The sequence below is a fragment of the Protopterus annectens genome, chromosome 5.part0, assembly GCF_019279795.1.
Source record: "Protopterus annectens isolate FY-2018-M chromosome 5.part0, PAN1.0, whole genome shotgun sequence".
Taxonomy (NCBI): Eukaryota; Metazoa; Chordata; order Ceratodontiformes; family Protopteridae; genus Protopterus; species Protopterus annectens.
Window position 1 is genome coordinate 1,847,154,154 of NC_056735.1, and position 14,053 is coordinate 1,847,168,206.

The following is a 14,053-nucleotide window of genomic DNA, read 5'->3' on the forward strand; positions in this document are numbered from 1 at the left end:
TTAGAACTTCTTTGCTGCCAGTTTGAATGATGATTTTGACTTTGTTCCATGAGTTGTCCATCTTGTCATTTCAGCTCCTGAGCTGAAGGCTGATAAGTATCCCCCATTGAAGGCCCTTCCTTTTTTTTTCTTGTTTTGGTTTACTTGCCCTCAGTGGCGGCTGCTGACTTCAAATTAAAGGGGGGCTGCAGGAGACAGATGAATGGGTGGAGCCAATCGGGAAGGGGTGTGGCAAACTAGAGAGGGGTGGAGCTATGCTGAAAACCACAACAACTGGAACTTTAATTAAATACGCTGCCCTTGGTGCAAGTCATTACGAGAGTCCAATCAAGGCAAAATGAAGTGTTGAAGAAAAAATATTTCAGTGCATTGGCTACATGACAACTTACTTAATATCTAGATGAAAACACAAAGGTTGTGAGGCATGAAAAAATAAATTACTTTTTAAATTCATTACTGGAATGCCAATCAAAATCAAGTATAAAAAAACAAAACAAGCAGCACTCAACTCAAACCACTTCTCCTTGCACTGCAGTTCTAATTTTAATTTATATTCAGCTTTATAAAATTACCAAGTAACATGGTGAAAATAGCAATCTCTGTGATACCCGCACTTGTAAAAATGTTTCTTATCCAAAAACTACCTACTGCCAGACAACAACTATCTACTTGTTTCATGGGGAAGCCATGATCAAAGTAAAAAATGAACAGCTAACAAGAAACAAGCTCAAGATAAATTGCTTAAAGGATTACTGCACAAGTTATGGACCACGCATGATAGATTGGCATTCTGTTTAGTTTACGAGTAAAGCCTGCAAGGATGACTGCAAGTCTCCAGCAAATGTAATGAGCTTCTGAAAAAACTGAAATACTGTCCTTTATTACAAATACTGTCATATGTATTTCAATACCTAAGGCTTATACGTTATCTAGTTAAGTAAATATTCTCTGCATGGCAATAACGAAAAGGCTTTCAATGTTGGTAATTCTTTAACAATATGCTTATTAAAGCTTACTAGCATCTTACAATCTCCAACAAGCTTACCTGATGGTCATTAAAGCATTGCTACTTACACAGAGCAACAAGGCACTGCAACAGCATGCATTTTCTGAATAATAATAAGCTTAAATCAACAGTATAAAAATCTGACAGAAAACCAGAACATTCTGCAAAATCAAGGACAGATGAAAAGCCACTGTAGTACTTGTATCTACATTGGATGGGGGATACTCTGCACACTTACACTGCATAACTGCTCCTTGCCTTGCTTGGACACATCTAGAGTCACTACATGGGGGAGTGAGGTGCAACAAGTAGGTCACAATTTGAAATGCCTTTGGCTGACGGTGATGGCTCTGACACTCATACCTCTCAACCTCAGAGCAAGAAATCTGGACAAAGCCATACATAGAAATGGGACACAGGCCCAAAAATAAGGACAATTTTTAAATATTGCTCTTATAAACTTAAAAAGATAATAGAATACTAGTAGGCCTTGCATTAGTATGAATTTTCTGAAGGGTATGAAATCTAAAAATCTGAAACTCAAATGTCTGCCATTATTTTCTAACTTCAATCTTTAATGATTTGCCACTAATTTGCCAGAAAAAACACAATTTTATGAAAAGAAGGCCAAAATGTGATGCAAAAATATAAAATTGCCACACAATATAGCTGGGAACCTGTCAAAGAAGGGACACCTTTTTAATATTAGCACTGTTAACTTGAGCAGCTGACAAAATAAGAGGATCTGCATGCATTTCTGAAATAAAAGTAATCTATAACTTTGATCATTACAGTTATTTATAATTGTAAACCCTCGACATTTTCTTCCAAAATTGCCATTTTGCAGAGGGATTATTAGGGGGAGAGCAACATTTTGAGCCAAAATTGGGGACAGTTGAGAGGCTTGGATATTCCTAATTCTATAAAGTGATTTATTTGCACATACCTCTCAACCTCTTAATGCAGGAAATCTGGACAAGGCCAAATATATTCGGGAAACATACAAACAGTGCTAAAAATTGCTCTTGTATAAACTTAAGACAGTTGATAGTATAACAGATCTTGCTTTAGCATGCATTTTTCAGAAGGTTATGACGTCTGAAACTCAATGTCTGTCATTATTTAGTGACTTCATTCCTAAATGATTTGCCAGAAAACCACAAATTTTATGAGGAACAAAACAAAAATAAGAAGCAAAAATCTATTAATTTTGCAAAAAAATCTGGACAGTTGAGAGGTATATTTCAGTCAGGGCTGCCCTTCCCCCTTCACAAAATCATGGTCGAATGGAGCTTCCCCCCTGCAGCCATTCTAATGTCCCATTCTTTGGTTATTTCGCCCTATTTACCATAAACACTGTAATGTACATACTGCTTTACTTCTGCGATGATTTGGATTTCATTTGAGTTTTATTTGCATTTTACAGCACAAACACTAAGTAAGATATCTGTTAAACAAAGCAATGCTGTCTCACAATGAAAATAGACTTGGCATTAAAACTTCTCTGCCCTTGAAACTCTAATTCATTGAAACCCACATTCAATGCTAAAGATTAACTTTGGGCTGTTTTCAAATCATAGGCCCCTTGAACACGAAACATACACATGCTCTTTGATACACCTTCCTGATTGTATTGTTATATTTCTTGTACAATACAGTACAGTTGTTAGAGGGCATTTTAAATTTATTGTTCTGAACACTTTTCCAGTAAACAATGAAACAAAATGCATGCACCAATAATGACAAAACTGCCAATTCAGAACATTTCCATCATAAAAGTCTACTCAAACTTCTACAGTCCACCAGAGTTGAGAGGTATGATTTCCAAGCAAGAATCACCTTTTGAAGGTACTCCAGCCACCTTTACCTTCACGTCTGGAGCCACCTCCTGTTAAGTTACTGTAGCACGCACTGGAAGCCAAACAATATACTGCACTAGCCACCCAGCTGAAAACGTGTTTCGGTTCCCACTCAGTACATACAGCAACTTTCTTTAACACCATGTTCTACTTTTCTGTAATGAGCTATACGTTGTCATTGAGTTTCGCACACTTCACCGTTTTCCGTAGATTAATGTTTCTGTCACCTGAAAGCCTATTTCTCTTGATCTTGTTTTATTATTTCTAGTATACCTATCTATGTAAATTAACATAGAGTGTGAGGTAGGTAGATTTAAACACACACACAAACAAACACACACACACACACACACACACACACACACACACACACACACACACACACACACACACACACACACACATAATGCTTCTCTGATTGTTCTTTATTTAAAAACAAGTTGTTGATGTACCAGTGCTTTCATATCACACAAGAAATGTCTAAGAGGTTTAAGACAGACTGTATAGTGCAAAGAGATTGGGGATTAAAAAAGAAGACAACAACAAAGACCCGTGGTTAATTTCTAAAGACAATTAAATAGCCTAGCTCAGCTGTTCACAGAGACATTTTCCTTATTCATCCGTGCATTCTCCAGGCACTTTGTATACTTGGGAATAAATGGCCACTTCGGGTAGTTGACATCATTTTGTAAACATCCACACTGCTTAACTCTAGTCAGTTCTATCACTAGTAACTGCTTCATTATCTCTCTGCAAACTCGTTAGTTTGTCATTGGCAGCTCATTCTGAATACTAATACACAATAATCATCCCTTTCCCCAATGATGGCAAATAAAAAGTCCTGGAAACCTTTACAAATAGTTTAAAGGGTACAAACTTACTTCTGTTAGCTGCAGATCCAGTGCCTGAAATGCTAAGTATGGTTGTTAAAATATTAACTACGCCCACAGTCCGAAACTTGTCTTTAAACCTCTCCTTTTCCAAAGTGAGGAAGATGCAAAACTTTTTTTGTAACTTGAAGCTGGTGTTAAGAGCTTTTTAAAAGTTCTTGACCAGCTGACTTTGACGTCAAAACACATACCCCTCAGTACATTTAGGAAGGAAAAAAAGTTGCAGGCGTCACCCCCCTATAATTATTTCTCAAAAGTCGCACTTCACTTGAATCTGTAGCTTCTTAGATGATTGTGAAAATATCGAGGACGTGTAAGATAGATAACATCTACCTGAGCCAGATGAAAACATAATTAGTGCCTTTGCTTACAACCACAAGAAAAAGTAATACCCAAGGGCAATGTTGTGGTACTGCATTAATACCGGTGCGCCAATTTTTTCTTCAAACCTTCATTTTGTACGAGTTAATGAAAGAAATGTCTTAAATGTAAGAACGTGGTATTAAACATTAACGCAAAACCTATAAAAGTAGTTATTTTGTATGTTTATTTATGTTTCGCCCTGCAAAATCTGATGTTTGTACCAAAAATGTCCCACTTTGGGCATTTGAAAAGGTGGCAACCCTAAGTTGTTACTTACTTAATTCTGCACCTTCACTCTGTACTTTTCTTTTTCTTTCTTCTTGTTCTTCTGTTCTTCCTTTGTTTTCTAGCACAGCTGACAAAATCCACCCAAAATAAAAACGTAAAATCCGAAAAAAAAAGTAAAAAGATCACGAAACAATCCACAAAGCAAGGAAAGCTGAAGCTCGAAGCTAACTGAACTGACTGATTCTCGCTCTTTTCCCAGCACATAAAGCCCGGGAAGAGAGCGACAACCAATCAGCAGCATTTAGCCCAGCAACTTAGCAAGCACGTCATGACGTGCCTGCGGACGTCGCAGTCCGAGCCCCTTCTAATTCTATGCGGTTTGGAACCGCATAGACTTCTGGGCATCACAATGATGCCTTCATTACCCCTCCGGGCTGCAATCAAAAAAAAAAAAAAAAAAAAGATGTTTAAAACCGCCACAGCCCGAGGCGGTTAAAGTGCGCACTGCGCATGCGCATACTTCCGAGTTGCGGACTTAGGTTTTTTTTTTTTTTTTTTAAACACTTCTTGAAACTTTATTCTTTTTAGTTGAGGGGGCTGCAGTCCGGCAGTCCGATGCCACGAGCCGCCCCTGCTTGCCCTCCAGGAAAAGGGAAATGTGAGTGTGCGAGACAGATTCCCCATAAAGACAGACATGAACAGTGCCTTTACGGTTTAGGCACTGACCACTATTACAGTGTGATATTTGCCAGGATTTTCTACCCACGATGCTGCTAGCCATCTGTCCTCTTTATCCATGTATTCAGAAAACCAACATCTGAAGTTGTTAACTCAGAGAACTATGGATTCCAATTCTGCCTTACAGACATTCAGCTGCTTACCAAAAAGAAGTCCAAAAAGCTCTGTTTAGAAACTTTTGCTGTCCAGCCTCTGCTGGATGTCTCCATAGGGTCGGATGTAGAACCTGAGGACCGTCTGATCCTGAAGCCTGCTCCCTCTGTCATGACCCTGTTAGAGGTTGACACAGGGCTAGCTATCTGGACGTCTGCTAAGGCCAAACCTACATCTGCTGCAGACGAGAAGAGTGATCCACTGCTCATGTCTGAGGGGCCTAGATAGATTCCCCAGATTCTTGTAAGGGAGGAAGTCTCTGGTTTACTCACTGAAGTTAGACTGGGTATGGCACCTCCTAGACTTATTAAGGTGGAAGATCCACTTCAGAAAAAGTCCAGATGTATGTCTCTGTTACAAAAGATCCCCATAAATAGTGGCATGATTTCACTTGTGTCTGATTTTGGATCCGCCACTTTCCCACAGATTTGAGGTTAAATTTCTTTTGAAAGTTGTCCTTCATATTAGGCCTCCAGGAAAGCTAATTGCTCTTGAGAATATGACCCAGCCATCTTTTGAACCAGCAGCTTCTTCTACCTTGCAGTTGTGTACTTGGAAAACTGTCTTGTTGTGGCTCTGACTTCTACCAAGAGATTCTGAGTTGCATGATCTTATGGCGGTCCCTTCATTTTTTGTTTTGCTTCTTTCCACAGGGATAGTATCCCTTTGGACCAGTTTTTCTTTATGCATAAAGTGGTCAAAGTCTTAGCCTTGAATTGGACCATTTATCTTTCTTCCTTTTTTCCTTCTGAAAATAGAAGTGTGTGTGTTCTACATTCCTTAGATTTGCATAGACAGCTTGGACATTATTTAGATATAGCTAAGGATATTAAGAACTCTGAATAGGTTTTTGTTTCTTTTCATACCAAAAAATTGGATTTAGCTGTTTCTAAGCAAACCATCTCCTCTTGGATTTCTAAAGCCATATGTTTTTGCTGTTCTTTTCAAGGCAAGCAGCTTCCCTCTTCTGCTTGTACTCCTTCTACTAGCATAGTGGCCTCTTCTGGAGCTTTTTTTCTCCAAGGGTCTAGATGTTCAGTCCATTTTGGAAGCTGCTACTTGGTCTTCTGTGCATACCTTTGCTAAGCATTACAAGCTAGATATGATTTGTAGGGCTAGGTCAGGTTTTATTATGTCCATCATCCATGGATTTTTGTAGAGCTCTTCTATCTGCTTCAGTATCTTTCATACTCTCCCTTTTGTAAGGCGTACTGCAGCAGTGATAGGGAAGGACATGGTACAATTTTGTAAGGCTCTAACATAATGGTAGATGCCCTACTTTTTAGTGTTAAAATATTCCCTCTGTCTATCCCTCCCTCTTTCTCCCATTCTTTTTTTTTTCTTTTGTTGCCCTCTGGCTGATGGTTCCTTCTTTCTCTTTCTAGATGTGTATGTTCCATTGTACTTGCCTGATGTTATGTAGTCCAATCTCGCCTGCATTCTTACCCGTGGGTTCAGAGCCAAACCTCTGCTCCGATTCGGCCATACTCTAGCTCGAAGTCTTTCAGTTGGCTGGGCTAAGAAGGTATCCCATGCTGCACTGCTCCCTTTTCCCAGATCTCGTTTGCCGCTCATATAGCATAGATGTGGTCTCGCTCTTGGCTGTGGCTAAGTATAACTTTTTGTCTTTCATTGAGATATTCTTGCTTCAAAAGCTATTTTCATAGCTGTGTGTGTGTGTACTGGTTTTGATAATCTTGTGTACAGTTTTTTCTCCGTGGTATTGTTCTTTTTGTGATGTCCTGCTAGCTGTTTCCTAACGGGCTAGGCCCATTTCAGTTAGAGGAGCTAGTCCATCCCTGTTTTTTCTGTGTTTTTCTTGTTTAGTAGGTACCTATCCCTCGGGCTAGGGCCGTTTAAGTTAGAGGACCTAGTCCTTTCCCTGTTGTTCCTGTTGGGACCGCTTAAGTTAGAGGTCTTTTTCTGGTGTGTGTTGTTTTCTTTAGTTCCCGCGCTTGTGGCTTCTATATTAATGGTTGGTGGCTTTTTAGTTTCTTTCTACTATGTCTAAGGATACAAAAGAGCATAAGCCCTCGGGCTTTAAGAAATGTACTAAATGTGATTACAAAATGTCAATTACTGATGGGCACTCTGTGTGTGTTTATTGTCTGGGGGCGATTCACCTTCAAGAATCTTGTACATTTTGCCATGCATTTAGCCCGCGTGTTCTTCAGGAGAGGAAAAACAAACTAATTTTGAAAAACTTCTGAAACCCTCCTTCAAGGAGGATTTGGAGAGGGCTTCTAGCTTCAAGTCCTCTCCCTCTAAGAGTAAAATTTCCAAGGCAAAAAAGCAATCTCCAGCTCCATCAGTATCCTCGGAGCCTCCGGAGAAAGTTGCAAAATCTACTGTGGAATCCTCGGCTCCACTGTCTTCGGTGCCGAAGGAAGTTAGTGCATCAACAGAACCTGCTTCAGCTCCAAGTCCCTCGGAGCTGGTGACAGAGGTGCTAGTTCAGAGCCAGTCTCCAAATTTTAGGCCGGTCTCTCCTCCTCGCAGGTCTCTTTCGGTGAGGAGGTCTAGATCTCCTTCCTTATCTTCTAGGTCCTCCAGGACTCTTTCTGATGTGGATGTCGATAGAGTGGTACAGAGACTGCTCCAGTCACCGGTACTGGCTAAATTGTTTTCGGCTCCAGCCCAGTCGGCTCCGGAGCCTGTCACCCAGCCAGCGTCGATACTTCCTCCTCCAAGCGAATATCAACTTTTGGAGCTGGAGTGGTCGGCACCGTCTGATGTCCCTAGGTCGGCTGCGATAGCCCATCCTGAGTTATCAGCTCCGGTCTCCGCTCCAACCCCATCGGCTCTGTCCACGGGGTTCAGGACTCATGGTTCCTTGGTCGGACCCGAGGGGGAGGCCTCGGGACACTTTTCGGCTCCTAGCCTCCCTCTCGGTGCTTCGGCTCGGGGGAGCCTGACCCCTGCTTCGGACCTGGTCCCTTCTGCTCCAAGGTCTTAATCGGCTGGTCGATCTTTGGAGCCGGAGGGACCAGCTTTCGAGGTCATGTGGAATGCGCTGGCCAGGTCCTCAGCGGCATCATTCGGCACTGACACTCTGTCCCCTCCAGCTCCGGTGTGGGTCTCTGATCGCCCTCTATCTTTTGACAGCAGAGACCCAAGGCCTCAGGATACCCCCATGAGTGGTCCCCTTATTTCTGAGGGCCCCTCAGAGTTTTTGCCTGAGGAGCCACCCAGAAAAAGAACGTGCAAGAGGAAGCACATCGACTCCCAAGATGAGTCCCTTACATCAGACACCGACCTTAAGGAATCTGAGGGGACCCCCAAGTCGTCATCTGAGGATGTCTCTTTCTGTGATATCCTAGAGATTTTGAAGCAGAGGGGTGACTAGCCCTCCAAAACTCCCTCTGAGGAAGAGTTGTCGTTCCTGAAGGCCTTTGGGGCTCAGCCCTCTGCCTCCTGGGTATCTCCACCCTTCGATGAACTTCTGGATCTGGTTTGTCGAAGGGTGTGGGAAACCCCTGACTCTGTGGAACCATTCCCCAGGAGACCCAACAAATTCTTGTCCGCCCCCTCTGACAAAGAGTTTCTATCCAAGGGAGTTCCTGTAGATGCCATGGTGGTGGCAGCGGCCACCAAGAAGGAACTGGCTGAGACTTTGTCTACCGTTCATCCCCCTAACAAGGAGTCTAGGACCATGGACCGGTATGGGAAGCGTATGTTTTCTTCAGCGGCCTTTACTCTGCGGTTACTGAATTACTTATCACATTTTACACGGCTTCAAAGAGATCACCTGAAAGAGCTTGGAGATATTCTGCAGGGTAACGTTTCTGATGCAGTGGCTCAGAAGGTCAAAGCTCAGATGTCTACCCTCAATTTATTGCTAACTCCTCCATAAGGCTGATCTCTTATGCAGCCGAAGGAGTGGGTAGGGCAGTGAGTTCGGGAGTTGCTCTTAGGAGACACTCCTGGATGCACCTCTGTAATTTCGCGGAGGCCTTCAAGTCTACATTCACCAATGCCCCGTTTGAGGGTTCCTACTTTTAGGAACCAAGGTGAAAGACGCTCTCACTAGGTGCGAGAAAGAGAGAAAAACTCTGTCTGCTGTGGGAGTCCGTTTTTCCCTTTCTTCTAGGCCTTATCCTAAGACCCAGAGGAGTGGGAAAATGTGATTCAAAAAATCGAAGAGGTTTTTTTCATGACGCAGAAGGTGAGTCCCCCTCCAGAGGCAGGGGAGGGGGTGGTAATTCAGGTAGACATCGCCCTAGAGGCAGAGGAGGCCCACATAACCAGGGAGACCGCAATTCCTTTTGTGGTTCTCCCTACCAGCGCTCCTGATGGGAGGCCCGACTGTGCGTTTCCGGAGACAGTCGGAGGTCGCATTTCACTATACTCAGAGGCCTGGCAAGGTATCACCCAGGACCAATGGGCATTAAAAATAGTTTCCGGAGGCTATCACATTCCCTTCTCTTCAACCCCCCTCTGATCAAAAAAATCCCAGATGTTCCACCCAATCAAAGGGATTCCGCAGCTTCAGAGGTTTTAAAGCTGCTAGAAAAAGGAAGCCATCCAGCATGTCCCCTCAGACCAGATCGGATTAGGGACTTACTCCAGATTCTTTTTGGTGCCGAAAAGGACAGGAGACCTGAGACTCATTTTGGATCTCAGCCGATTGAACATCCATGTGAAGAAGTTCAAGTTTTGAATGGTCACGTTGCAATCTATTCTTCCATTGTTGGGAAAAGAAGGGTGGATGTGCTCCATCGACCTCAAGGATGCTTACTACCATATAAAGATGGACAGGGCATCCAGAAGTCATCTACGCTTCCGGCTGGGAGCCAGTCATTTTCAGTTTCACTCCCTGCCCTTTGGTCTCACCACAGCCCCCAGGGTGTTCACCAAATGTATGGCAGTGGTGATGGCTCACTTGAGACGTCAAGGATTCCAAGTGTTTTTGTACCTGGATGACTGGCCCCTTTCTGCCACCACCAGGCATCTACTACTACAAACCAAAGATGCCACTATCAAACTGTGTCAACAATTGGGCATCACTCTAAACTGGGAAAAGTCTGCCTTGTTGCCCTCGCAGAGTGTCACCTTTATAGGCGCCGAGTTAGACACCGTGCTCATGAGGGTATTTTTACCACAAGAAAGGTTTCAATGTTTGCAGCAACAGGTGTATGCATTGCTCCCTCTGAGAAGAGTGAAGGCAAGATTGGTCCTCAAATTGTTGGGGACGATGGCTGCTACAGTTATGCTGGTTCCTCTGGCGAGGCTGCACATGAGGCTCCTTCAGTGGCTACTCTTCGCCCAGTGGTCTCTACAACATCTTCCGCTTTCTCATCTTATAATAATCACAGACAGGTGGAAGCAGGATCTTCACTGGTGGCTTCACACCAGCAACCTCAATGCGGGAAAACCCTTTGTTCCGTCCCCTCCGGTTGCCACAGTGACCACGGATGGCTCCCAGATGGGGTGGGGGGGCATTATCTAGGCAGGACAGTTCAAGGCACGTGTCAGGAACACGAGATGCATCTGCATATCAGTGTCCTGGAGATGAGAGCAATGCTACTAGCACTGCAAGCACTTCAGAGCTTTCTTCCTCTCGGGACAATTGCGATCCACTCAGACAGTATGTCGGTGGTATGGTTTCTAAACAAACAGGGAGGAACCAAGTTGTATCTCCTTTGCAGGGAGGCCATGGGAGTGTGGCAGTGGGCAGTGTCTTCCCAACGTTTTCTTGTAGCAACGCACATTCCGGGGAAGTCCAATTTGATTGCCGACAGGTTGAGCAGAGCTATTCTGATGCCTCATGAGTGGTCCCTGAACAGTCAGGTTGCAGACCAGATTTTCCACAGGTGGGGTCAGCCTTGCTGCAACCTATTTGCCAGCCCCCTCAATTTGGTTCCCCTTTCTCCAGCCCTACCTCATGGATGCTCCCTGGATTCTGGACCCACAACCAGATCTTCTGACTCATGTCAGGGCAGCTCCATCCCTCTCTTCAGACCCTCTGGTTAACAGCCTGGCTTCTGCACTTCCATCATTAGTCAGGCTTCATCATTTTTCACTGGAAGTGATTCATATTCTGTCTTCCTCCCATAAGCCTTCCACCAGAAAAATCTATTCCAGTAAATGGAAAAGATTTTCCATATGGGCGCATGCAAGACAAATTGATCCTTATACAGCTCCAATTTCATCAGTCCTGGAATTTCTCTCCATGCTTTTCAACCAGGGATCAGCAGCTGCAACTATTAAGGTCAAGTTGGTGGCTATTTCCACTTTTCACGTTGCTGATGAGCCTAAACTCATGGCACATAGGCTTTGTAAGACATTCCTGAAGGGCACTATGCTGCTTTGCCCTCCAGTCTTTGACGTAGTTATGCCTTGGAACTTGAATTTTGTTCTTCAATGTCTCACTTCATCCCCCTTTGAGCCTGCAGCCACTTGTGATTTAAAATATTTGACTTGGAAGACCATCTTTTTGGTAGCCATCACTTCAGCCAGACGTGTTTCAGAGCTTCAAGCCTTATCTATCAGACCACCTTACTTGATTTTTCACAAGGACAAGGTTTCTCTCAGACCAAACCCTTCCTTTCTACCGAAAGTGGCTTCAGTTAGTAATCTCAGCCAATCCATTGAACTACCTGTATTCTTTCCACAGTTCTCGAACAAGGCAGAATTTAAATTTCATCAGCTGGATGTGCACAGACAATTACGATTCTATTTGCATAGAACAAAGGATCTTAGAAAATTGGATCAGTTGTTTCTGTCTCATTTTCAGAAAACAGGACTGGGTCTTCTGTTTCCAAAGTCACCTTGCCTAGATGGATCTATAGTTGTATTTCCTTCATTTATGCTTCAGGTGGCGGAGATCTACCATTTCGAGTGAAGGCTCACTCTACCCGATCTGTGTCTACATCTACAACCTTTCAGGCCAGGTTGTCTATGGATGATATTTGTGCTGTGGCTACATGGGCCTCTCCTCACACCTTTGTTACTCACTACAAGTTAGATTTGGTGTCTAGAGGCAGGTCTTCCTTTGGTTACACAGTGCTCAGGAGTATTTTCCACTGAGCCTCTCAGGATTCAGGTGCTGGTGACGCTGTTCCACGGGTAAGAATGTAGGCGAGATTGGACTATACAACATCAAGAAGTTATGTATTCACCATAACGTTCGATGTATGTAGTCCATCTTGCCTCACATTCTTACTTACACCCCCCGCCTTCTCCCACCCTGGAGGGCCTAGAGATTGGGTCTGGTTTCAAAATTCCTTTATGGTTCGTATGTTCTTCCTTCTCTATGTGTTGTTATGTGTGGAGAGTGCGTGATTGAGCTCGCAAACTAGATCTAGGAAAAGGGAGCAGTACAACATGGGATACCTTCTTAGCCCAGCCAATTGAAAGACTTCGAGCTAGAGTATGGCTGAGTCAGAGCAGAGGTTCGGCTCCAAACCCACTGGTAAGAATGTGAGGCGAGATGGACTACATACATCGAACGTTATGGTGAGTACATAACTTCTTGTTTTGCACTGATGACGCCAGTGGACGAAACCGGTCTGCTTTAGTCGCTAATGTTGGCCAGACTGCTTTTCACAAATGAAAATTTTATTGGGAATATAAATTAATTTCTATTCAGTGTTGTTTGAGTACAGAGTGCTGGTTCCTAGTTGTGATGTGGATTTTATATAAATGTAGATATATATCTAGACGTAGGTGTGTGTGTGTGTGTGTGTATATATATATATATATATATATGTATATATATATATATATATATATGTATATATATATATGTATGTATATATATAAATATATATATTTATGTATATATATAGATATGTATGTGTGATAGATATGTATGTGTGAGAGTGCGAGAGAATGATTTGGAGCATATTTTGTAGATACGGTGAGCAGGCTAAGTGAAAGAATGACATGTGTTTGAAGATCACAAAGATTTAGTATTTATTTTCATTAAAGTATATGTTGTCCTGTATTAACAGAATGCGTTTTCTTTCTTTTTCTTTCCTAGGGGTGGTTGAATGTATGGCGGCAGGAACAGTCATTCTAGCACACAATTCCGGAGGTCCAAAATTAGACATAGTCATTCCTTATGAAGGAGGACAGACTGGGTTTCTGGCTGATGATGAAGATAGCTTTGCTGCTGCTATGGACAGTATTCTGTCACTCAGTCCAGAAAAGCGACTGGAGATCAGGCAAAATGCTCGTCTGTCTGTGAGCAGGTTTTCAGACCAAGAGTTTGAAGACCATTTTCTGATGATTGTTGAGTCTTTAATTACTTCAAAGTAATTCTGGATGACATATTTTGACAGTATGCCAGTATACACGGAGACTTCTCTGCTGATCATGTTTAGCAGTGCTAGCAGACTGCATGCAGTACTTCTCAGTGGTGGGATAATAAGGATATTGTTCTTCTGTGAAGACGGTGAAATATAGTAGCAGCTTTATTTACTAATATACAGTCATCAGACTTTTTACAGTTTCAAGATTTACACTTAATTGAAATGATTCGACTTTCATCTTTGTTCTTGAATCTGTATCAGAGATTAAGCAATATTCAGACTTAATCATATTAAATGCAAACTTATCTGAATGTTTTGCGTAACAAAATTTGAGTTGTATGGTGCACTTTACAGAATGTTGTAATCATTGTGTATGATTATAATTAATTGGTTTCCACTAGATATTAATATCTAAATTGAAAATTATCTAAAAGTCCTACTATATGTTAGCAGTTTCTGATTGGCGAGAACATTTTTAGATACTATGATCTTACTTTGAGGAGCTGTCTGCAGTGTTTTAAATCTTGTTGAATTCCATACCATGCTTTCAGCCTAGCTTCT

At 42.6% G+C, this 14,053-nt stretch overlaps 1 protein-coding gene across 1 annotated transcript in view; it reads left to right on the forward strand.

Annotated features, from left to right (window-relative positions):
* ALG11 (ALG11 alpha-1,2-mannosyltransferase) overlaps positions 1-13,820 on the forward strand; it is a 180,858-nt gene extending 167,038 nt beyond the window's left edge. The window contains exon 4 of the mRNA XM_044071672.1: positions 13,222-13,820. Within this exon, the coding sequence (XP_043927607.1) occupies positions 13,222-13,499 (278 nt within the window). The 3' untranslated portion in view covers positions 13,500-13,820. The remainder of the gene's footprint in view (positions 1-13,221) is intronic.
* The last annotated feature ends 233 nt before the right edge of the window (positions 13,821-14,053 follow it).